This window comes from Sminthopsis crassicaudata, chromosome 1 (assembly GCF_048593235.1).
Source record: "Sminthopsis crassicaudata isolate SCR6 chromosome 1, ASM4859323v1, whole genome shotgun sequence".
In the NCBI taxonomy this organism is placed as follows: domain Eukaryota; kingdom Metazoa; phylum Chordata; class Mammalia; order Dasyuromorphia; family Dasyuridae; genus Sminthopsis; species Sminthopsis crassicaudata.
In genome coordinates this window covers 160,816,267-160,841,976 of record NC_133617.1, presented here as the reverse complement: position 1 = coordinate 160,841,976, position 25,710 = coordinate 160,816,267, and the positions used below count along the sequence as shown (strand labels likewise).

At 37.4% G+C, this 25,710-nt stretch overlaps 1 protein-coding gene across 1 annotated transcript; it reads left to right on the top strand.

Moving 5' to 3' along the window:
* Positions 1-2,494: 2,494 nt before the first annotated feature.
* FOXQ1 (forkhead box Q1) lies at positions 2,495-7,953 on the top strand. Its single transcript, XM_074270379.1, has one exon. It carries the CDS (start codon positions 3,536-3,538, stop codon positions 5,069-5,071), a length of 1,536 nt encoding a protein of 511 aa, XP_074126480.1. The 5' UTR covers positions 2,495-3,535; the 3' UTR covers positions 5,072-7,953.
* The last annotated feature ends 17,757 nt before the right edge of the window (positions 7,954-25,710 follow it).

Sequence of the window (25,710 nt, the reverse complement as noted above, 5' to 3'; positions counted from 1 at the left end):
CCAGAGCTAAGAATGTACTGGAGGGAGCTGAAGCTTGCACTATCATTTTGATGGTTAAAGTACCTGAAGAAAGAATTTGCTTTTTGTCACCTAGAATACTTCCTACTGGTTCTGTTTTCACTGGGTCAGTCTGGGAGCAGAAGAAAGGGAAGGTTGCTGTGGTAAATATGGGCTGTCAAATGAATCCTCATGGAATTACTAGTTTTAGCTATAAAACAGTGATAATTCATTGATACTTGTAGCTGTGTGATCTTAACAAGTAATTTCCTTCTCTAGGCCTTAGTTTCTTTATTTTTTAAAAAAGAAGGAATTGGACTGAATGATCATTAAGATTACTTTAGCTATAAACCTATGATATTCCATGGAAATAATATAAGAAATAATTTTTTTGAAGAGGAAATTCCTATAAACATGATGGGGAAAGCCATCAGCATCCAGAGAAAGAACTATGGAGACTGAATGTGGATCAAAGTATAGTATTTTCACTTTGTTGTTGTCCTTTACTTGTTTTTTTTTTTTCTTTTCACTTTTTGATCTGATTTTTCTCTTGCATCATGATGGATATGGGAATATATTTAAAAGAATTGCACACATATTTAACTTACTTTAGATTATTTGCTGTCTAAAAGAAGGGGTGAGGAGGAGAGAGGGAGAAAAATTCGGAACACAAGTTTTGCAGAGGTGAATGTTGAAAACTATCTTTGCAAGTATTTGGAAAAATTAAAAAGCTATTTAAAATTACTTTTGAAATAATAATAAATGAAGATTTCTATTTCCCTTGTTTTCCCAATCATCTTGCCTCTGGGGTAACCAAACATCCCCCTGCCATGATGGCAGAAAATTTTCTAAAAGCCTAATAGCTCAGTTCTCCCTCACCCCCGAATATGTAATTCATTCTAATCTCTGAAAATGGTCATCCCTCCCTCAAAAAAAAAAAAAAAAAAATCCTCTCATATGTGTTTGCCCACTTCATTTTGAATGACTTTAAAGCTCTTTGAATAAAGATAAGAAAGTATTGTGTACGTTTTGGACACAAATGGTGGAAAGGTAAAGAAATAAACATCAAAGGTAAGCTCCCCCACACTTGCTTCACCCTTGCTATTTACAACAAAGGCAGGAAAAAGGAGGAACCTTAACCTTAGTAATACCATGCAGTTAGAAATTGTCGCCTTTGCAAAAAACCGGTAATCTCTCCTTAAAATTCATATCGATGCTTTTTCCAGGTTCAGTCCTTTGCTAAAACTCTCAAATAATCTGGGAAGAAAGGAAGAGGGAAGACATTCTCATGTTCTAAAAATGTGCCCTTCATTTTCTGGCTACGAGTGTTGCCAAATCCAGGTACCCTTATTAAAAGCAAAAGGGAAGTGAGGAGGTGAACAGAAATGACTGAGTTCTCCAATCCACCCATTTGAGACATACCTACTCGTCCCTAAATGTTTACTTTCCAAAACTTAGGTGAAGTTGCAGTCTGATTTAGTCCAAGATTTTTTCAAGTTCCCCAAAGGTGCTCAACACAGGCAAATCCACGGACAACCCCAGGAATCAAAAGGAGTACCTACTGCCCCCAAAAGAGAAAGAATGAGGAGACTTAACGTCCCGTGGCAAAGGCATTTCCCCATCTCAAAGAAAACTGAAGCCGTTTTTTTTCTGTTGTTGTTGTTGTTTGTTTTGTTGTTGTTGGGTTTTTTGTTTGTTTGTTTTTTCTTAATACGAGGAAGAGATCATTTGGGAAGAAATCAAATGTGTTAATAAAATTCAGGCAGACAAGCTTTCAATCAGAATATTATATTGACGTTTTAGAATATAAAGAGAGATTCTCAATTAGAGAGAGTTAATTTAAAAAGGAATAATATGAAGGAAAGTATTTACTATAAGAGGCACTTATAAGGTAAGTATCAAGTAAGAGAAGTGTCCTTTCCAAAGACCTATTCGCCTGATATGCGTAGTTCTCGCTTTTATTTATTTATTTTTCTTATACTCTACTATATGATTTCCCTATCGGGGTTTTTACATCTCCTCTCCCCCCTCACCCCCATAATGTTTTAACTTTACATGCAAAAACATGTCTGATGCTTAGTTTGGACAGACGGCAGCCTTGAGCTTTGAACATTTGATCAAACTTTGTACAGCACCTGGAATTCCACGCCACCAGCGGTCCTGACAGTCTAAAGCATTCTCTGGGTTTTCTCCCCAAGGGTTTAATCCATCGCGTCCCAGCTCTTCGTCCAACATAGCTGCATTTAAAGATAGTTTTCTAAATCCCAAAACGTGGCGGGAGCTGTTCGTCTCTTCCATCCAGATGCCTTTTCTGCCCTTTACACCTGGAAAGGAGGAGTTTGCTAAGCAAAACACCACACACACACACACACACACACACACACACACACACACACACACACACACACACAGCGAAGTTTATTGCCAGCCGTCCATCATTGGAAGGGAGGAGGAGGGCGGAACCTGGCAGATACAAAACAAACAACCTGCTCGAAACAACTTTCCAACAAGCTCTCCATGTCACTGGGATAATTACGGCTCTGATCTCGCCCATTAACCGCTGCCCACCTTTGCTACCTTGTCTCCCCACCCACCAGCCTTTCAGATCAGGGGTGAAGCTCCGCCTCCGCTGAGACAGCAGAGGGTTATATTGGGCCGGTCTGAAGGTGGAGGAGAGACCGAGCTAGGGAAAGGGAAGGAGATAACGACAATAATGCTAATAATAATAAAAACTAGGCTGCTACTGCTGCGGCCTCGGGGACTGAACCCAGTAGAGCAAAACTAGAGGCCCACGGGAGCATCTGAACTTCTACTACGAAGAAAAAGCCTGAGAAGAGATCGGGAGAGAGTGGGGTCATAGAGCTCATTCTTTGGAATTTATATATCTTTTATTTATTTACTTTTCTTTGCTGCCATCATGGACAGTAATACAAATCCTTTTTGCATTAGGGGACGAAGGCACTAACTTTTTTTTTTTTCCTGACGGATGACGAAATTTGAAAACACCATCGGTCTGACAAACTCACCCCGAACCAGCGCAGTCTGGGTACTAGGGCCTCCGTGCTCTTCCCTCCCCCTTCAAGGAGTACTTATTCCTCTGACTGGAGACAGCACCCACTTTATATCCACACACCTTAATACAACCACCAGTCCCTCCAAAATTCATCGGAAGAATCGCATTGCCCACTAAAACGCAGCAGTTTCTCCTAAGAAGGGAAGGGAAGAAGCCGCAGACATTCAAGACAGATTCCATCTCGGCCACCTGCAAATTACTTCCTCTGACTTCTGTCCGGTGTCCGGGGGAGCTGTCCGAAGGGAAAGACAATACAGGTGGGCAAGGAGAGGACATAGGAAAAGGGGAATCTAAAGAGATTGAAAGGGAATAAGAGAGAGAGAGAGAGAGAGAGAGAGAGAGAGAGAGAGAGAGAGAGAGAGAGAGAGAGAGAGAGAGAGAGAGAGAGAGAGAGAGAGAGAGAGAGAGAGAGAGAGAGAGAGAGAGAGAGAGAGAGAGAGAGAGAGACACGGAGGTGGTAGTGGGATGAAGTTAGAGATCTTCATCCCTCGCACCTCCTACGAGGACAAGACGATCAGCGACCTGGAAGGCGCAGGCGGCAGCCGTATCCAGTCATCGCCCCTCCTGGCTACGGGCGAGGATGATCTGGGCTCTGATGAGGACTGCACAGCCCACAGCCCATCGTGCAGCAGCCTTGCAGGGGAGCTGGCGACCGACTGCAGTCACAGCAGCAGCAGCAACAGCGGAGGCGAAGGGAACGGGGGCGGCTGCTCCGGGGAAGACCCCTCATTGACAGTCCCAGCTTCTGAAGGCGCTTCCACTGAGGCAGAAGGAGACCCCAGCCGGAGCAGCGGCGGCGGCAACCCCAGTGGCAGCAATTGCGAAGGAGGGGGCGGGCGAAGCAAGCCCTACACCCGGCGACCGAAGCCCCCTTACTCTTACATCGCGCTCATCGCCATGGCTATTCGGGATTCGGCCGGAGGCCGCCTGACCCTAGCCGAAATCAACGAGTATCTCATGGGCAAGTTTCCTTTTTTCCGAGGCAGCTACACTGGCTGGCGCAACTCCGTGCGGCACAACCTCTCGCTAAACGATTGCTTCGTTAAGGTGCTGCGCGACCCCTCGCGTCCCTGGGGCAAGGACAACTACTGGATGCTCAACCCCAACAGCGAGTACACCTTCGCTGACGGGGTCTTCCGCCGCCGCCGCAAGAGGCTCAGTCACAAGGCGGCGGCGCCCGCGTCTTTACAGCCCGAGGAGAACGCCCCCAGTGCAGCGGCCGCAGCCGCGGCTGCAGCTGTGGCAGCTGCTCACCCGGCCGGCGCCGCCCGCCTGCTGCTGCCGCCGCCACCGCCGCCGCCTCCACCTCCTCCTCCTCCCCTGACCTCGGTGGGCCGTGTCCCCGGCAGCGGCGGTGCGGGCTCAGCGTCTTCTTCTTCCACCTCCTCCTCGTCCCTGTCTCCGTCCCCCTACTCCTCAGGCTGCAAGGAGGAAAATACGAGCCCCGCGCGCAAATTCTCCAGCTCCTTTGCCATAGACAGCATCCTCAGCAAACCCTTCCGCCGCGGTGGAGACCAGGACACAGAGACTCGCTCTTACTCCCAACCCTCGAGGCTGCTGTGGTCCGCGGCCGCCGCCGGCACTTCTTCCTTATCGGGCGCTGCTGGATACCAGACCTTAACTGCCTTCTCTGCGGCCCCGCACCCCCAGCAGCAGTCCCCGCTGTTCCCCAGGGGAGGTGCGCGGGCTGCCACTACAGGCGGGACTCTGTTGCAGCTATACGCATACGGAATGGGCGAACCCGTTCTCCTGGAGACTCGAAGGAGGGAGACGCCTCTGGCTCCGGTTTCCGAGCCTCGTACAGAGCACCTCCAAGGGCCGCAGCTTTTCCTCTCACCTTCCTTCTCCTCTGCAGCCCAGGCCAAGGCGTTCCGAAGCCCGCTAATTGCGGGAAGTTCTCAGTTGTACTGCCCCCTCCGATTATCCGGAGCCTTACAAGCAACCTCGGGATGCGGCCCCAACACTTACCAACCTTACCCCATGGAGACTCTTCTCGCCTAAATGGGAAATTGTGGGGTGAGAGAAGGTGGTGGTATTTGGGTTGAGGAATGGGAGGGGGAGAAGAGAGAAAATCTGAGTTCTGGGTTTTGCTCTCTACCCAGAAATTTAACAAAAACAAAAACAAAGCAAAACAAACAAAAACCCTAAATTTCACGTGCCTTAAAGCCAAATGCATTTTCAACAAATGTTTTTTACTTAATTAGTCCAAAAACTGTTTTATTTTGTCATTTAATGGACCAAAGCGAATCTTTATCATTGCTTTAAACTACATGACTTTTCCTCTCTTCTTTACCCAGAACCCCTTCAACCCTAACCCCTTTACAATTCTCCCTTGATTTTTCCTAGGCAAAAGAAATTTGCAGCTTGATCAGGGAACAATTCCATAAAATATATGATGAGACTACTGTTTGGGGAACATAGGGCCCCACTCTGTGTATGTATGGTTGCATTTGCTGGTGTGTTTGTGTGTGAGAATGTCAGAGTTTTTAGGTCAGTTCTCTGCTATAAACCAATGCATCACTGTGCCAAAAGAGCGAAAACTGCATAATTCTAACCGAATTTGTTGATGGATTTTCTAGTTAAATTATTTATATTAAAAAAAAAAAACTTTTGAATTGAAAATACTGCAGGTAACGGGCTACAGCTTTATCTGTAGTTCAGTGATATCTAACTGTGGCCCTTTGGGACTAAATAGTTCTTTACAAAATTAGCATTATAAATTATGTTGAGTGCCAGGGCCACTGCCCCTGGAAAGCAGGTGTGGTTTTTATTTTTAATGTTATTTTATTTGTATCTGTGTACATACACTGTGTAAATTTTTATAAAACTCAGGCATATGCTTATTTTTTAATAAAATTCACAAAACAACAGACCCAAGTATGGTGTGTATATATGAAGTGCCAGAGGTTGTTTAAGTGGTGATGAGATCCTAGCCTGTTAAGGAAAATTCCAGAGTTTTAGAGGACAGATTTCTAGTGTAGTCTTGCCTTCTTCAAATGAGAAGTTTTCAGATTAGTCTGAGTTTTAAAAGGCTTTATTTATATTCTTTAACTCTGTTACCTCTTCCCCCCACCTCCCGCCACACACACACCATTAAGATCCATTTAACCTACTCAGAAATAGATTCCAAGTTCTGTGTCCCTCCAAGGAATGTTTTGCCTAGGATCATGAGCCTTTAAGCCAACTCATATCTAATGAGGAAGTTACTTCTATACCTCTTAGAATAATCTAACACTCCCCATCCCTCCCCTCCAAAACCTGAAAGAATTGTAATGTGTCTAGATCCCAACACACTGAAAGATTCCTCCAAGATTTTTAAGTGTTTCTTCAATACAGAGTAATTTTGTCAAAATAAAAATGTTTGCTTTTTCAGAATGTAGTATTTTAGCAAGGTGTAGAAAAATACTAACTTTCTCTTCTTGGTTTTCCATTTTGTGAAGACTTAAAATGCCAATGTTGCAAGCACAGGTTTGATCATGGAAATTCAGAGTTGTAGAGAAACTTAGAGATTAAAATACTCAATAACTGGAAGGGGGGGAAGGGATGCAGAATTAAACCTCAGCATTTGTTTGAAATCAGTAGGAAGAGGTAGGTTAACCACCAAAATCACATCCAAAGAAAAAGAATGGGATAGACAATTAGTAATAATAACCTTAGAGATTAAATGAATTTTAGTTTTTAAAGGATTAATTTAGGAGAACCGGTCAAGTACCTATGCACCTGTTTTTCAGTAAATCCAAAGATAATATTGTTCTAGTATTAAAAAGTGTTAACAAATAAAAGGATTAATGAATAAGGGATATATATTGACTGTAACTGTCACCATTGCAAAGAGACTCAGACATTGTCCCACCTGTTCATATATACCTAATACACATGCCAAGTTGCTAAAGCAGAACTAAAATCTTTAATACTTTTTTTCTCTTAGTGAAGAAGGAAAGGCTGTTGTAATGTTCCAGGTTATTGCCTTTTGACAACAATGAAGAAACACTTTTATTCCCAGTTGTAACTGCTAGTTTTAACTGGTTTATTTACTAATATTAATCTGGTGATTTCCATGAACTATTCTAGCTGGTTTGTTTAAATAGAGCTCAAAATTTAAAAGAGCATTATCAAATCATAACATAATTAAAGATTATTTAAGGAGGAAAAATAAGCTGAGTTGAAAGAATATTAGTAAAATTTAATTAATGAAAATTACTAGATCAACTAAATATAAATCCACTTTCTATCTGTCCTTGCTCACTTATAGAAGAATGTTGATGCTCAGATCACACTGAAGAATTGATCTCAGAATTATGGAAATGGGAAGGGGAAATTTCTTACCTTTCACCTAAAATAAAAACAATTAAGGTGTGTTATTTTGGTTGGAAATTTTTGCATAAGTGATTTCAGTTTTTTTCATTTGTAAACATAGTGTGAAAGAAAAGTAAATTTGTTCAAATTACCTTTCTACCTCTTTGTGGAATTAGTCAACTAATGCTGCCTGACCTTTACCTTAATTTTTTTTGGTTTGATATGGATGTAGTTTTGTGTTAAATACAAGAATTTAATTTTTGTAACACAAGAAGCACAATGTATATACCACACACACATATAAATGAACAAAGAATATAAAACACCAAGCAGAAAGTAGACTTTTAAAAAGTAAAATTGCTTGTTTGTTTGTTTGTTTGTTTTGTTTTTTATTGAGGGTTTTCTTAAGCACTCACTGATGATCCTACTGCTTCAAGCCCCAGTTAGGATCACCTAGCTAGTTAGCACTATGAGGTTTTCTAGAGAGAAATTTCACAAAACATAAATTGAGAGATGAATGAACTCTCAAATGTCATCTGGTCCAGATGCTATGAACTTTGTCCCTATCAAATAAACTACTTCTAGTACCTTTGGGGTTAAATTTTTTAATGCCATGTCATAATTTGAATAAATTAAAGTGACTAACTAGAACTTGTTTAAGGGGAAATGATGAGAGAAACACAAGGAAAAGTCTACAATGAATTTTACACTTTTGTCCCAATCCCCTGTAGAGCTTCTCACCTTCCCTTAAATTCTATTTTTCAGTCTTTCAATAGTTAGTTTTCTATCACCAGAAAGTAAAACGATGTCACCAAAATTCTGTTATGATTAAAAAGAAAGAACTTTACAAATGGCATTAAAAGTCCAAAGATTTTTCAATTGACTTGCATTTGTAGCAAATTCTTTTGATTATTGTCCTAAAAGTGGGAATTTCTTATAAGAAGCCTCTTTGATTTCCAGGAACTGACGGGAATAAGGGGAGTCCTTCAAAGCAATTTCCTTATGACTTGGACAAGAAATCCCCTTCATCAGAAGGAGTTAAAGAAAGAGTTTGTCTGCTTGAGAGCCCAAAAGCTATAACATACAAAAAGTTCAGTAGGATGCAGTTTCTATCTCTAATTTTAACTGATTCCAGGGTCGAACCTTCCTCTCCCAACACAGGAGGGGACGAGGGGGGAGTGAGAGAGAAGAGGGAAGACTTCTCGGACCTCAGCCCTGACAGCCACGGGTTGGCATGCAGGCACTCGGCAGGACGTACAATTTGGGAGAATGGGCTTCCCTGGGGATCTGGGCTGTAAATCAGGCGACCTGTCAGACCTGAGAGGCTGAGATGAATGGGGGGGTTGGAGAGGGGACGCTGAGCGCACCTGTCCAAACACCCAGCAGCAGCAGGCAACCACAGAGCAGACACTTGACCGCGGCGGGAAGTATGGGGGATGGTGGGGTGGTCTGTTTAGTTTGGGAGGCTTGGTTGAAGTCATACCCCAATCCCAACGTCAAGATAGGGCCGCCAACTGGACGAGCAAGCGGGCCAGGGCAAAGAGAGCAGAAGGCAAATAAGGAGCTGAAAAGTGTGGATTGTCCTAAGATCTGGCAGGTGTGTCAATCTGCTCTCCAAAAAGTTCCTCCTGTCTTTCTTTGTAGTAGTACCAGTCAACTAGCACCGGGCTGTTTAGATGGATGCTGTTCCTCCTCAACCTCTATTTCCCTATTGTCTTCCCTGAATTTTTCCTCTCTAAGAACCCGGGAAAAGCAAATTGTCTGATAGCTTTGTGGTGGAAACATTTAACCAATTCTTAGAAGCATTATGCGTATGCTTCATTCTAGCTTCCCACAATCCCCTTCTCTCCACTTCACCCCTTGCTAATTCTTCATAGGTGGGTAGAAATAAAAGACATTGGATTTGGGGACAGGAGAGGAGGAAAGACCAGCATCAGAACTCTTGCCTTTACCAGAGAGATAACAGATTTCTCCTTGACAAATTGCAATGATTTACAAAGACAGGTGCAATTCAATTCAATTTGGCCAACTCCTGAAGAGTTCCTCTTCCATTAAGGCACTATGCTAATAGATGATTGAGATTTGGTCCCTACCTTTAATGAGCTTAAATTCTAGCTGTGGACTAAGGGATGTCTTCCCATGTTGGGATAAGGGGAAAGTAGAGGAGTTTCCCCCACCCCCCACCCTGACTATGGCTTCACTTAATTGTATTCTGTGTAGCCAAATTCTACTTCAAAAATGGTGTTAAAGAGTTGATTAGAGATCCAAGTCCAATCCTTTTATTTAAAGATAAGATTAGAAAGATTAAGGGACTTGTCTAAAATTACAAAGGCAGTAAGTGGCCAAGAATTCAGATTCATTCTTGCACACATTCATAAACAATAATGTGACAAATGTTAAAGAGAGATGAAAAAGGGACTATAATACTTCAAGAAAAGAAAGATAATTATAACTAATATAATCAGGATAGTCTTCCTGGAGAAGATTGTATTTGAGTTTAAATTTTTGGGCAGGAGGCACTTGAGGTTAAATGACTTGCCCAGGATCACAAAGCTAGTAAATGTCAAGTGTCTGGGGCTGGATTTGAATTCAGGACCACTGTTCTATCCACTGCACCATTTAGCTGCCTCTAAATTGGAGAGGAATTCAGGAATTCAAGGTGCTGAGGAAGAGAGTTTTATTTGGTCTCACAGCAACCTGGAAATGAAATAATTTCAATCCAAGGTGTTTCCAACCATATATAACCAAACCCTTGCCTCTATTATATTTCCAGGCATACTGTAAGAATCTAGCAAATCTTGTTGATTGATAATTGAGTGGTCTGTGGGAGATAATCATCTGGATTATTAGACCTTTGAGCTGGAATATTCATTTAGCTAAAGGAAGGAGAAACAGGACAGATGTTGGCTTATATCATTCAGAGAAATACTCCACTATACTTTGCTAACATTCTCACACTCAGAATGTTCCTAAGAGAAAAAAGAAAAGTTTCTATCATTACTGAGAAAAGTGAAACTAGAAGAGATCCTGTGAATGTTTTAGAAGGAGCTTCATTTTGATTTTATTTTTCTTATACATTTACCTGAGGTTTTTTTTTTTTTTTTTTGCACTAGAATTGTTTATATATAATACTCCCTTCTTCACTGTAAGTACTGTGATAACTTGAACCTTGTCTTACCGTATTTTGTATCTAATCCAGCATGGGAAGGGGCCACACCCCAGCAAAACCATCTGGGCAGACGGGCTAAACCAGGCTGAGGGCAACTGACAGGCCTCAAATCTATCAGTGATTTAAGGGGACATATACTCCAAAAAATGTGGCAATTTCCCCCAATAGAATGGGCAGATGAGGACAAGTTGTTCCAACAGAGCTTGGTTAGACATTGAAGACCCACCAAGGCCATCCACTGCATTCTGAGAAACTTATTGTGGATGATTGAGTCATTGACCATCACTTTGATTTTTGTCTTGACATTGGACTTCCATAAGTTTGGAAGAGAGAGTGATACATATGAACTTGTGTAGCTCTCCCTCACTTAAAACCAATTCTCGATCAAGTCAAGACCTCACTCAGTGATGTCATTGATCCTCTTCAAAAAGGAAGGATGAACATCAACAATAATAATCCAGTGACTAATATAATGCTTTGCATATAACTTTATCAAAGTTGTCAAATTTATGTTCATACTCATGACAGCCCAACTTTGACTCCTTCATAATGTAGCACATAGCTAGAAAAGTTAGGTTCAAATTCTTCCTCTAGCCTATATTATAAATTGCAAAAAGTGCCCAATTGGCAGAGAGAAGTTCCTCATCTGTCCTACACCCATTAAATTTCAGGATGTAGTCCTCAATGCTAGGCAAATAGGATTCCCTAAAGCTGGGAATAATTCATGATTGCTTCTGCTTATTTGATTAAGGGATATATAAGTGACACAAAATCTTACAAAATTTGCTACTTTGGGCATTTTGTGTTTATGGAGAGTTTAAAATGCATTTGTCTCAGGTAGTAAGATTGTAGAGTTCAGGACTTAAGAGTTAAGAAGAAATTTGTTTAAATCCTTCCTTAGACACCTACTAGCTATATGGCCCTTGACTTGGCTTCTCCATCTGTATAAAATGAAGTAGATGGCCTTTTAGGCTCCTTTTAAATCTATAACTTATCATAAGTATTCTTGCTAGGAAGTAGGATATGTCCCAAATACCTATGTTTGATTGTTACTTTAGTGAAAAGCACTAGTGAGGAAAGGGATGGAGATTTTAGAATGAGTAATTTTCCTCTGGAGGTAGCTGGGTGCAATGAGGAAAGTGTTAGAATTGGAATCAGACCCTGGATTCAAATCCCATTTCTGCTATCCCCTACTTGTGTAACTTTCAAAAAGCCATTTAAGCTCTCTGGGTCTCAGTTTTCTTATTTGTAAAATGATCTTGGTCTACAAACCTAATGTGCCTTCTACCTCTGCACCTATTAACTTATGTTCCTTCAGTCCCATGTCATTATGGACTGTCCTGGGATGAAGCCCTGAATCAAGTCCTGTCTCGTTTGAAGAGTGATTGATATAGTGATAGTGAATTTTAGTGATCGATAAATTTTTCTATTTTAAAGAAAAAAAATTTAAAGCACATCCACATGACTGCCATCCTTCTTGGGAGTTAATGGACTTCAGTAAAGTTATTCCTTTGTAAGTGTGAATGAGCATTCCAATGCTTTGCTATTCAGGTTTGGCATTATCCCAATGATCATAGTTTCCTTAATACCCTACCCTAAATCACAGTAGCTTATCTATACTATAATCCTAGAATCTAAATTGTTAATTCTTTCCTTCTACCCTGTGGTATGATTATTTCTTGCCTTCAAACTGACTGGTGTTTATTGAGTAATCCAATGAAATCATGGATTTTCAACTAAATATTGATTAACCTTTAGCCTAGTTTACTATTCTAATATTGTCAATAAGCACCCTCACATTTATTTCTATCTGTATGAACAGAAGACTATGATCTAAATCATCAGAACACTAATTCTCCCTGGATTTAAAGTAATCTCTCAAATTGGCAAAGATCCTGGTGTCATGAAATTTTGGCTATCATGGACTCATTTTGGAACTATTTCTGTCCTACATCATTAAGATGGATAGGCTATTAAAAGTGAATGTTTTTCTTGTCAAAGACTAATCAACTGCCAACTTATATGTGTTTTTGAAGAGAGAAATGGATCAGCCTTCATTTTTGGTGAATCACAGCCAAATGTAAATATTAACACAATCCCATATTTTCCTTACCATTTTTGGATCCTCCACACCTTTCTTTTCAGGAAAGTTTAAATTAGACAACTTACTATAACTTCATAGCCACATCATATCTCTTTGGAGCCCAAAATAAATATAAATGTACAACATCTCTGACATGTATTTGTTGTTCTTGATAACCAATTTCCAGCTATTAAGGCAAAGAATTGTGCCCTGCTGCATTTTTTTCCCAATTAGCAAAATATCTATAAATACTCAAATCATTCAAGGGTTCCATTCAAGAAAGAGAATTCAGTGGACTGAGAATTAGGAGCTCTGGATCCTTCTCTGTATTCCTCTCTTCCTCCCCAGTTATCAGATTCTGCTAATAAATAGCTATTTGTTTCTCAAATTCCACATCAACAAAATTTAAGGGCAGCATTAATGTTCACTCAGATACCTTTCACCATCCTGGTATCTCCTTCCCTGGACATTACTTCTCTATTCTAGACACTACTTGTCTCTCCCTACTGGAGTATAAGCTTCTTAAAAACTATCATATTTATAATCCCCAGCACCAAACATAATATTTGTCATATAGTAAATACTTAACAAATTATTTTTTATTTATTCATTTCTCCTCTATATTTTTATGATTACATAAAAATTCTAAATTATGTCCAAAAAGACATATAAACAACTTTAATCCTTGCTCAATTCTTGATCAAGCATAATTTTAGGAATGCAGATTCATATGATGTAAAGCTAGGAAAGACTTAGAGATCATATATTAAAAATGATGATTTTGTAAAGGGGATTGTAAGGATCAAAGACTTTCCCAAAATCACACAACTCTGAACACACATCCCAGTATACACATACCCAATTAAATATTTCCAAGATGATTAATAGGAAAATGATCATAGAAAGATGCTTGTAATTCTGAAGGTTAGAACAGATATCTTAATAAATAGCTCATCAAAGCATATATTCAACTTATATCAAATATCTGTATGGTTATACAGAACAATGCTAATCCCACTAGACAAACAACTTTTCGAATATGTTAAAATTGCTATCCTGTTCATTCTAGGAATTCTTGTCTCTGGACTTAACATCCCAAATTCCTTTAACTGATTTTCATATGGTATAAACTTGAGGCCTTTCATATTACTCTTTTGAAGAATCTTCCTCAAATATGGTACCCAGGACTGAGAACAACACTTCAAATGTACTCTGAGCAATGTAGAGTACAGCAGGATTCTCATTCCTTCTTATGAAAAGCTATTTCAATGTAGCCTCAAATCCCATTATAACCCTATTGGCTCCTGTTGAAGTTGTGGTCCATCAAAATCCCCAATTCTTTTTCAGATAATTTAATTCTAACCATGTTTCCTCTACCTTGTACTTCTGATGTAATTTTTTTCAACCAAGTAAGATTTGTATATTTATCTCTACTAAATTTCATCTTAAGACCTATGGCCTTTTTTTAAATATTCTGGCTTTCTTATTCATTGCATGTTAACTATCCCTCCTAGCTTTATTTTGTCAGCACATTTGATCAGTAGCCCTCAACCATATCATGCCCTTAACCAACTCATTATAAAACACTAAATAGTGTATAACCAACAGTAGTATGTATATGCCTACATATATGTACACACACACACACACACACACACACAAATGAAACCACAAAAATTCGTTTCTTAGTTCAGAAATGGCAATCAGTGAGAGAGAAATATCTGGATATTTGGATAATGCATGATAGTACTCTCAAGCTTACTATAGTCAGGGTCTGGTTTTCATTTTTTCTTTTATGCGTAGAACTCAGTATAGTGCCTTATACTTAGTGAGTGCCTTATAAATGCTTGTTGGCTTGAATTGTAGAAGAAAGGGTAGAAGGATATATAGTAGGGGAGGGAAGGAGGAAAAGAAGAAGGTATTATTTTAGGGAAGAAAAATCTGGGATGCAAAAAGAGGACCAATTTATAAAGAAATACAAGAACCAAATAATGAAATGTCTTATAGGAGATATTATTAGATTGAAGATTATCTGAAAAAAAGAAACAGGGTAAGCTATTAAGAACATTTTCCTTCAAAAAACTGTTAGGTTCATGAAACCTTTAATTCAAGCCCAGCAAAAGTATTACTGACAATGTTTCCCTAAAGCTTTCTGATTTCTCTTTGGAAGCTTATGTTTTACCAGAAAGTATCCAATATGAGTAAAATTGTACAATAAGCATAGTTTCTCTCTAACGTCTCCATTTTCTCTTTTCTTTATTATTTTATCTACTATATGGAACTCTTTTAATACACACACACACACACACACACACACACATATATACAATCCCATCACCACCACCACCACTACCAGCACCCACTACCACCACACCTAAAATTTTTATTCTCTTTACTTTTCTACTATTTTTAAAAAGACAATCTCATAAAAAGACGATCTCAAGAGGAAAATAAGACCTATTATAATCACAATGTGAATGAGATGATCTCATACATAAAGTAGAAGCAGATAGCAAAATGGATTAGAAACCAGAATCCAACAAGATGTTGTTTACAGAAGACACCTTTGAAACAGAAAGACACCAGTTAACACAAAGAGCTGAAGCACAATCTAATATGCTTCAGCTGAGGTTTAAAAAAAGGCAGGGATAATAAAAACAAAAGCAGATCTAATTCAAAGAGATAATAAAGGAAACTATATTTTATAAAAAGTTCTATAGATAATGAAATAATATAAAAAATTTTACAATAAATTTCTCTGATAAAGATCTCATTTCTCATATAGTTAACTGATTCAAATTTCTAAAAATAAAAGCCATTCCCCAACTGATAAGTAATCAAAGCATATAAATAGGTAGTTTTCAGAAGAAGAAATTGAAACTCTTTACAATCAAATGAAAAAATTCTCTAAATCACTATTGATAAGAAAAAGGCAAATTTAAACAACTTTGAGGTACCACCTAATAGCTATCAGAATTGACAAATGCTGGAAGGAATAAGGGAAAAGAGATGCACTAATAAATTGTTGGTGTAGAAATGAATTGGTTCAACCATTCTGGGGATCAATTTGGAACTAAGCCTAAAGGGTCATAAAATTGCATGTCCTTTGATCCAGCAACACCACTAGTAGGTCTGTACTTCAGAGAGAGATCAAAGGAAAATGAAAAGAACCTATCAATACAAAAATATTTATATCCACTCTTTTAATGGTGGCAAAGAAATTGAAGGAATGCTCATCAATTAGAGAATGGTTGGACAAGTTGTAGCATATGATTGTGATGGAATACTATACTATTATACTAGAAGAATGATGAGGGGTGGTTTCAGAAATACATGGCAAGATCTTTTCGAACAGATGAAAAGTAAAGTGAGAAAAACCAGGAGATCATTATGCACAGTAACTATGAAAAACTTGGGTACTCTGATCAATACAATGATCCAAGACAATTCCAAAGGGCTCATGATGAAAAAATACCTCCAGAAAGAGAACTTATGAACTCTGAGTTACTAAAGTATAATTTTCTAACTTTCTCTTTTTTGCAATTTGTAACATGGAAATATATTTTGCATGATTTCATATGTATAATTGATATAGTTCCACTTCATATTGCATGGAGGTCATGATAGAAAAGTGGGAATCTGAAACTCAAAATTTAAAAAGAATGTTAAAAATAAGTAATAAACTTCAAAAAGGAAAAAAAAAAAACAATCTCCAGAAAGATCCTGATAAACTAATTCACAAGGAAATGTAAACAACTTATAAGGTTTTTTGTGGGTTTTGCTTGGAGATATTTGTGTTTTAATTGCAGACAAAGCCCCTTGTTTGACAAGCCAAAAGAATGAAAATCTAATTTTAGAATTTGAAAGATGAGCAAGAAACAAGGGGCATTTTGTGGGGGCAGGAGAATCCTTCTAATTTTTCTTAACTCACACCAAGTAGGCAGCTACTCATTCTATTCACAAGATATACTGCTTACCAAAGGTAGCTTAATGAACAGTATCACCATAGTTTCATCATCTACAATTGCCATAGTCCTATGATGGAAGCAAAACTCCTAACTTACCATTAAACTATGATCTTTCTTGGACTGAGATAAAGCTGAGCTGAGAGAACATAGTACAAGAGAAGAGAAATTAATTCTCTTAATTAATCAAGATTATTTTTAAAAACACATTCATTGGACAAGAGGCAGAATAGTATAGTAAGAAAAATGTTTAACTCAAAATCAGAAACTTCGGATCAAATCCTACTTACTGAACTTCTTGATTGTGTGCACAAGTAACATAACATCTATGAGCATCAGATTGCTCTCTGTAAAATGGGGATAATATTTGTAGTACTTACCTCATAAGGTTATTGTGAAGACCAAATGAATAAAATATGTAAAGAAATATAGATGCAAAACCTATGCCTAGTCCATAATGTTCCAAGACCTTCCAAAATGAGCTGCAGAATGATATTCAGAAAATAAAAATAAGAGCTGATATTTATATGATATCTTTAAAGTTTGCAATGCTTTCCAAATATTTCATTTGATCCTCACTATAACCCTGTAAAGTAAATAGTACAACCTTTGGACAGTTGAAAAAACTTTGAGTAATTAAATAAATTGTTCATGGTCACATAACCAGCAAATGTCAGAGGGGAAGATGTGGAAGTATACATAAGTAGCTAGATAAAATCTCTTCCTCTTACCTTTCTACATATACAACTACACACATAGACACATATGCACATAGACATTACCAGAAACATCAGTGCCAACCTTTACAGTGTCTCTAGTCATAAAGTAGTCCAGTACCAGAAATATTGTCTCCCACAGCCTTCTCTGAGGGTTTTTGTTTAATCTTTTCTAATTCTCTATTCACTAATTTAAGAAATACCAGGAAAATCTTGAGCAAACATACTTTTGACCCCTTGCAATAATTATTCATGGTCTTCTATATGAAGCAAGGATATGGTTATTATTCCTCATATTTATTGGCTGCACCCTTTTGAGTAATAGCCTCTAGGGCCGTTTACAAGTATAATAAAAGACATCATTATTGCTAGGAGCCAACAAACTGAGTGTTACTTACTCCAGTAAGAGAGGCTCCCAATATAATTGAAAGAACACAGACTTTAAAGTCAGAAGACTTAGGGTGGAATACCAGCCCCATGACTCATTACCTGAGTGTTTTTAGGCAAATCATTGCCCCTAAGTTTCCTCATCTGTAAAGTGAAGAAGTAGAACAAAAGATGTCTAAGGTCCCTTATATTTCTAAATCTGTCAAGTCAACTCAAATAATGTTTATCAGCATATTCGAGGCACTGTGCTAAATTCTGGGGCTCCCAAAATAAAAATGCAATAGTAGCTCCTAATTGCAAGGAACTTTCATTCACCTGGGATAAAGGGAATGGCATAAGCATAGATAAGGATGATATAAGGAAAATTTAGGGGAAAAGAGCAATAATAGCTAATGAAGGTGTGTTGAAAGGGGAACAGGAAAAGCTTCATAGAAGAGAGACTAACACTCTTCCTAATGGAGGAGTTGAACTTTAGAGGAAGAAAAGGCTTCTAGTGTCTATTCTATAATTAACAAAAATTAATTATAAAGTTCTTAATGATAAGGGCAATTTTTTTGTATTTCTTTTACTTCAAGGGCTATCGTGCTAAACATTCAGTAGCTATTTATTATATCTCATTGACTTGACTTAAAGTCCTACATCAATTAAGTGATATATATGGTCCGCTGTTCTCAAAATATAACCTGAGAACCATTAGGGACCTAGAAAATATATCTAATCAGCTACCTCCTTCTTCTCTTGTAGTTGTATATACATAAACATGTTCCAACTAGAAATATTCCACAAGTTCAGTCATCAATAAGTCACAGTTTTGTTTATCTTGGGAGCTAGAAATGCTGGTCTCACTACTCAGAAACTATCTCAATGAGTCAAATAGAGATGGCTACATCTTTCAGACATGGTTGTTTGAACTGTACTGATAAAGAGACAGTCATAGTAAAGCCTAGGTGCAGGACAAATAAGGGGTTGCTTCTGACAATTCTCTTGAAGGGCACCAAAGACCTTACTCCTAGAACTAGTATTCAATGATACCTGTAATCTCACCACTGAGGTCACTCTACTGACTTAAACAAGAAAAAGGATTTTGTTGATAAACAACAAAAATAGTCACAAAGCTTCGTGACTGAACAAATCACTTTATTCGGTTTTGCCTTAGTTTGCTCATCTGTAAAATGAGCTTGAGCTGGAAATGACAAACCTCTACAGTATCTTTGCCAAGAAAATCCCAACTGGGTCACGAAGAGTTGGATATTATTATTTTTCTAATAAAAATGTTGATGGTTCTAATTTTATGGTTCTAATGGAGTTAGACAAATTCTGCTTTTTCCTAAATTTTTTCCCTAAACTTCTCATGCTACTTTCAAGCTCTTTATTTTTATACTTTAATAATAGGTTGTAAGTATTATTTAAGTGGTTTCTAATCTTCCTGCTAATAAGCACTGAAATTTCCTCTTCCGAATTATGTCTTTTAGTTTTACTAGCCATAGGGCATATTTTGCTTTTGTGTATATTGAGAATAGTCATTTTTTTGTCAGTGATTATGAAATAAAACTAGAACCTATAGTTAGTCAATGTAGAGATTCTAAATTTAAAATTTTGCTTTAAAATTCCATTTACAAAATTATTTTGATGAAATCAATACTAGTTAATGAAAAAAATGCACAAGAATATGATGAAGACTGCATATAGATGACTTCTATTTCTATCCTTCTTTCTCCCTACCTTTTTTTTTTTACTCTAAAAGACTGAAATAGGAGATCATTAGAGGTCCAATCTGGGAAAGCTTCATGAAAGAAATAAATATTCTTGGGCAGTTTTAAAGAGAAGTACAGGAAAGTCTTTCTTTTCTTGTTCTTCTTTACAAGATAGTTAATATACAGAAAGACTGAAACAGAATCCAAAAAGAACTACACAGGCTAGAATGATGGGGAAAATTAGAACTTACACATAAATGTAAAGTTTGCAGTTGGGTTAAAAAAAATCAACTGCATAAGCCCAGGATAGGGGTGGGATAATGACAAGACAATAGTTTTATGAAAAGGATTTCTTGTGGCTTTAATGAACTGAAATCTCAACATGAGAATATTGCCACAACAACCAAAAATACCAATGCTATGCTAGCTTGGCTTGAGATTCATGATGTGCAGATTGATGGATGTGATTACATAGATGGATGGATGGATATTCTTTCTCCTTGAAAACCTTAAAACTATTGCCTAAATGTTGATTATTATTTTTATTCATTGACTATAATTCTATAAATCATTATATGAGACCCCACAACATGGTTGTATTAAACACTGATTCTGTATAATTATTTTAAAATAAATAGAGCTGATGATTCTATGGTAGTGCTTTAAGGTTGGCAAAGTACACTATATATTTTGCTCATTTATTCTTCACATCTGGAGTACTGTGTTCAATTCTCAGTTTCATATTTTAAGGTAGACACTAGAAGACGTGAAGAGATTGCAAATAGTGCAATGCATGAACAGATTGAAAAAGAAAGACATATGTGGGAATGAGATTTTAGCAGAGGAAGAGGGAGAGTGATATTTTTTTCAAAATTTTGTAGTGTTACCATAAAAAAGAGAGATTTAACTTGTTCTGCTTGGTCACAGAGAGCAGAACTAGGAGCTATAGGTTTTCAACCTATGAATAAAAACAATGAAAATTATCTCAAAGCAAGATGAACTTGTTTGGGAAGTAGCAAATTCTCTCAAACTGGAGGCTTCCAAACAGAAACTAGATGACAACTGACCCTCACTATTATAAAGGTTCAGTTACAAATTAGACAATATGGCTTCTGAGGTCCCTTCCAGTGCTAACATCTTCAGGCACTTGGTTCAGTCATTAAATTATCCTTGAAAATGGATGTCTCTTGGCTCCCTCCATTATCTTTTCGCTTTAACTATATGGAATAGGGGCTGAATTGCTGTAATTGTCTTTGGGAAGGCCTGATTTCAAATCCTGATTTGGACACAATAATTCTGGAAAAACTTTAACTTGCTTAACTTGTCGGAACCTCAGTTACTTAATCCATAAAAATTATAAAAAATAATCTATAAAAATCTATTTTTAAAAACCCTATCTGATAGAGTTGTTATGAGAACCCTACCTACTAGCATTGTTATGAGAATCAAATGAAAGAATATATGTCAATTGCTATGCAAACTTTAAAAGTAATCTATAAATACAAACCATTATTATTAGTAGTAAGCTTGATGAAGGTAAAGATTGTTTCATTTCTTTTGTGCCCTCCCTTTCACTGCTTTCCTCCTGTCCCTACACAGAGCACAATGCTTTACAGTCAGTAAATGTTTCTTAATGTTTAATGACTAATTGCTTGAATATTCCTAATAGTCACAGTCAAGCTTCATTTATGTCAGGAATAGTTTGAAGGCTAGTAGCATCTTGGTGGCCCTTGGATTGACACTTATTGGACAGACTGAAACAGAATCCACAAAGAACTACACTGACTAGAATGATGGGAAAAATTAGAGCTTACACATAAATGTAAAGTTTTCACTTGGGTTAATAAAATGCTACTTGCCTCAGTTTCTTCATCTGTAAAATAAGCTGAAGAAGAAAATGGCAAACTACTCCAATATCTTTGGCATAAAAACTTCAAATGGAGTCACAAAGAGTCAGACATGACTGAAGTGACTAAATAAAGTTACTAACAGCTGGACTTAATCACTGTAATCAAACATATTTTAATTTTGCTTGGATCCCTGATTTCATCATCCTTCTTCCAATGCAGATCACAGTTCCTCTACACTTTTTCATCCTCCATGATTCTTGACCTATTTCATCAAACATAGCATAAAATTTCCTTTTTCTGCCAGATCCAGTTTAAAGATTGGTTCAAACAAAATATTTACCTAAAATGTTTTCCTTAAGAAGAATGCTTCTGCTGTACTCAGAGCTATTCCCAGGTTCATTTGTGAACTCTTCCACAAAAGCAAATGTTGCCTTTAAGTAGACAAAAGTTATATTCTCTTTGGGCCCAATAGCCTGAATAGCCCCAAATCATATTCCAGTATAAAAAAACAATAATACAATTGTGCTTCTTCTCAAGAAACTTTTCAATAACAGGAGCTAGTACTGCTTGTACTAGCTTATATATGTATATGAATTGTGTTTGCTTGGGCCTGTCAGCTAGTAATGTTGGTTGTGGTCCCTAGGCTGAGTCAGAAAAGGTTTTGAACTATGGGTAGATTTTGGCTATATGTATAATTGGTGTTCTTAACAAGCTGACCTTCTGTTAGGACTATAAGTGCCAAGTGCTTTACAAATATTATTTCAGTTAATCCTTATGACAACCCTAGAAGATACATTATTATCCAGATGATACAGTTGAGGAAACCGAAGCAGGCAGTTAAGTTACTTGCCCAGGATCATATAATTAGGAGGTGAGTGAGGCTAGATTTGAACTTGAATTTTACTGACTTTAAGTTCAATGCTTTATTCACCATGCCACTTAATTGCATATAAGAAGGAAAGAGGGAAGAAGGGGCACATATAGAAAAAGAAGAGAAAAACAAAATTGAAGAGAGCAAAAAGGAGAGGAGTGAAGGAGAGAGGAAATATGGGAAAAGAGGAGGAGGAGACAGAAGAAGGAAAAAGGAAGGGAGAAGGGATAGGAGAAGGAAGAAGAAAGGAAAGGGAGGAAAGAAAATTCAATTGGTGAAATGTCCTATTGGAAATATATTGAGTGTACACAGGTGTCACCTGAGCCTTAGGTCACCTACTTCTGTCCAGAATTTAACTCTTGGAAATTTTCTAATGATAGAAGTCAGAAAATATTAATCAGGTATCTTAATGCTATTCCATAACTTTTTTAAAGGACACATTTTTTTAAGCAGCAGACCTCAAGTTACCTTTTGAATGAATTACCTAGAATTTGAGCTAAGGGATTATGTTATTTATATTGCAAATCAAAGTCATGTGGATCTTTGCCAACATGTGTACCATAGAGCTTGTGCCAAGAAATATAAGCTTATAATATTACTGATTGTGCAATTAACTGATGTTTTTTTTCTTTTAAAAATACACCCAATCTATTTAGAAACTATTTATAGAAACAAAGTTTAAAATCTGAATGATAAGACAAGTAAGGTATTTTATATTTTTTAACCAGAAAATGGGAAGAATGGAAGAGAAAACACATTGTAATAGTTATTTTAAAATAAGTCAGAGAAAAAGTGAAAAGATGTTAAGTTCTTTCTCTCTTCCACCTAAAAAGCATTGGGTATGCAAAAGATAAAAGGCATTTATTTGTTCAACTGTTAATTCAGTCCTGGTATTTCCTAATATATCCAAAATACAAATGCTTCAGAGCAAAGTGATTATGAAGTTGCAGGGGAAATGATTATATCTTTATTTTTCACTAATCTCTAACTGAAATTTAGCATTTCCTTCAATCATTTAAATTCTTTATTCTGAGGAGCTTCACCACAATTCCAAAGGGGTCCATTACACACATCAGAAAAAGTTAAGAACTCCTTAAGAGGCAGTCTTTCAACATGAAAAAAGATGGGATCAAGATCTGAATTTAAAACTTCTCACATTTTTTAGCTTTGCAATGGTTGGTAAGTTTGTGTGGCTCAGTTAATTCCCTAAAAAGTCATGTGCTCCCACTGCTTTTAGAGTCATCTTCAGGTGTCCTAATTTATATCTGGCTACTGGACCCAGATAACTCTGGAGGAGAAGGTAATCTTGCAGTCCTTACTAAAATCCAGTTCACTTGCATGTCATGGCATCTCCTCCCTGATGCAATGGTCCTCTTTGAGAATGAAGGGCAAACAACAAAAATTATCTACTAAACGATAGGCAGATTGTGGGTTGCAACTAGCTTTGGCAGAGTGAATTCCAGTCTTTGTGGAAAGAATTTCCATGGAAATGCTGTCTCTCTCCACACTTCTTATTTCTAATTACACTTCACTTCTAATTTGTTCATTAAAAAAAAAGAGATGGAACTATTGAATCTAGGTTTTCAGGCATCTGAGAGTTGTCTCCCATCATGAGTTTTTGGCCCTCCCCTAAATAAATCTATGTCCTCCTACTCATCTTCTCCATCCTCCTCCACTCAGATCATTTTTAAGGCTGTTCTTTAAATATGGGTGAGGCCTTTTTCTAACTGATCCTTAGGACCAGGTTAGAAATTGAGCTCTGGTGGCCTGGAGGCAAGATATTGGCTCCTAGCTGTCTCCTTTAAGGACATATTGCTTGCCTGTGTCATGTCTGAACCTTTTCAATGTCTATTTAAGCATGTCTGGTTCATCTGGCAGGATAGCAAAACAGCTAATATAGGCAGAGACTAAAAAATGGATGAGAGCTCCAAACATTTCCCTGAGCTGAACAAACACAGGGTAAAAACAATATGGATTTGTTTGGAGTAGAAAAATGGGCCTCATTTGAAGTCAAGAATCCTCTTCCAAAATATTAAATTTTTTTAATTAATAAAAGAGTTCGGATTTCTGCCTATAGGAGAACAGAGACATTCAACTTGTTACCCTGCCTACGTGGGCAAAGGAGCAAACTTTTAAGGATGCTAAGCAGTGAGAGCAGGGACTCTATTTGTTTTTGTAACTCCAGTGCCTAACATTGTGCTTGGTTCACAGGAGATGCTCGATAAATGCTTGTTCGACTGAATTAAGTTTAAATCTATTTGCACAGTCATACAACCCCAAAAATTAACTTACCGCTTTAAAAAAGATTTAGAAAAATGAAGTGCAATATTATTGATTTGTTGGAAATGTTTCCCTAATTCTTTTTTTTTTAATTCATTTTTCCAAATTATCCCCTCCCTCCCTCCACTCCCTCCCCCCAATGACAGGTAATCCCATACATTTTACATGTGTTACAATATAACCTAGATACAATACATGTGTGTAAATACCATTTTCTTGTTGCACATTAAGCATTAGATTCCAAAGGTACATGTAACCTGGGTAGATAGACAGTAGTGCTAACAATTTACATTCACTTCCCAGTGTTCCTTCTCTGGGTGTAGTTATTTCTGTCCATCATTGATCAACTGGAAGTGAGTTGGATCTTCTTTATGTTGAAGATTTCCACTTCCATCAGAATACATCCTCATACAGTATCATTGTTGAAGTGTATAGTGATCTTCTGGTTCTGCTCATTTCACTCAGCAACAGTTGATGTAAGTCTCTCCAAGACTCTCTGTATTCCTCCTGCTGGTCATTTCTTACAGAGCAATAATATTCCATAACCTTCATATACCATAATTTACCCAACCATTCTCCAATTGATGGACATCCATTCAACTTCCAGCTTCTAGCCACTATGAAAAGAGCTGCCACAAACATTTTGGCACATACAGGTCTCTTTCCGCTCTTTAGTATTTCTTTGGGATATAATCCCAATAACAGCACTGCTGGATCAAAGGGTATGCACAGTTTCACAACTTTTGGGGCATAGTTCCAAATTGCTCTCCAGAATGGCTGGATTCTTTCACAACTCCACCAACAATGTATCAGTGTCCCAGTTTTCCCACATCCCCTCCAACATTCATCATTATTTGTTCCTGTCATCTTAGCCAATCTGACAGGTGTGTAGTGGTATCTCAGAGTTGTCTTAATTTGCATTTCTCTGATCAGTAGTGATTTGGATGTTTCCCTAATTCTTAAAAAAAAACAGTTTAGAATAACAAATCTGAAAACTACTTCTCATATCAAGATAAGTTTTATAAAAAGTCTTGAATGAAATGTTATTTTCTTCTATAATATACAAATTTGTATTTTTCTTGATTTTTTTCTCTATGGCAAGATACCAGAGAGACAAGATAGAAATGCATAGCTTGAATGAGAACTAACCCCATTTTATGAATAAACAAACAGATAGTGGGAGGTTGAAGGACATGCTAAAGGTTATAAAATATATCAGGATTAAAGTTTAAAGTTTCTGTATCTTAGACCACACAATTTATACTATATTTTTTAATGTGAACTTTTAATAAGTTTTACTATCTTTTTTGTTTTTTATACTTTAAGATT

What these genes read in the sequence shown, in the direction of transcription:
- FOXQ1 (XM_074270379.1), top strand. Translation starts at nt 3,536, where the DNA reads ATGAAGTTAGAGATCTTCATCCCTCGCACCTCCTACGAGGACAAGACG.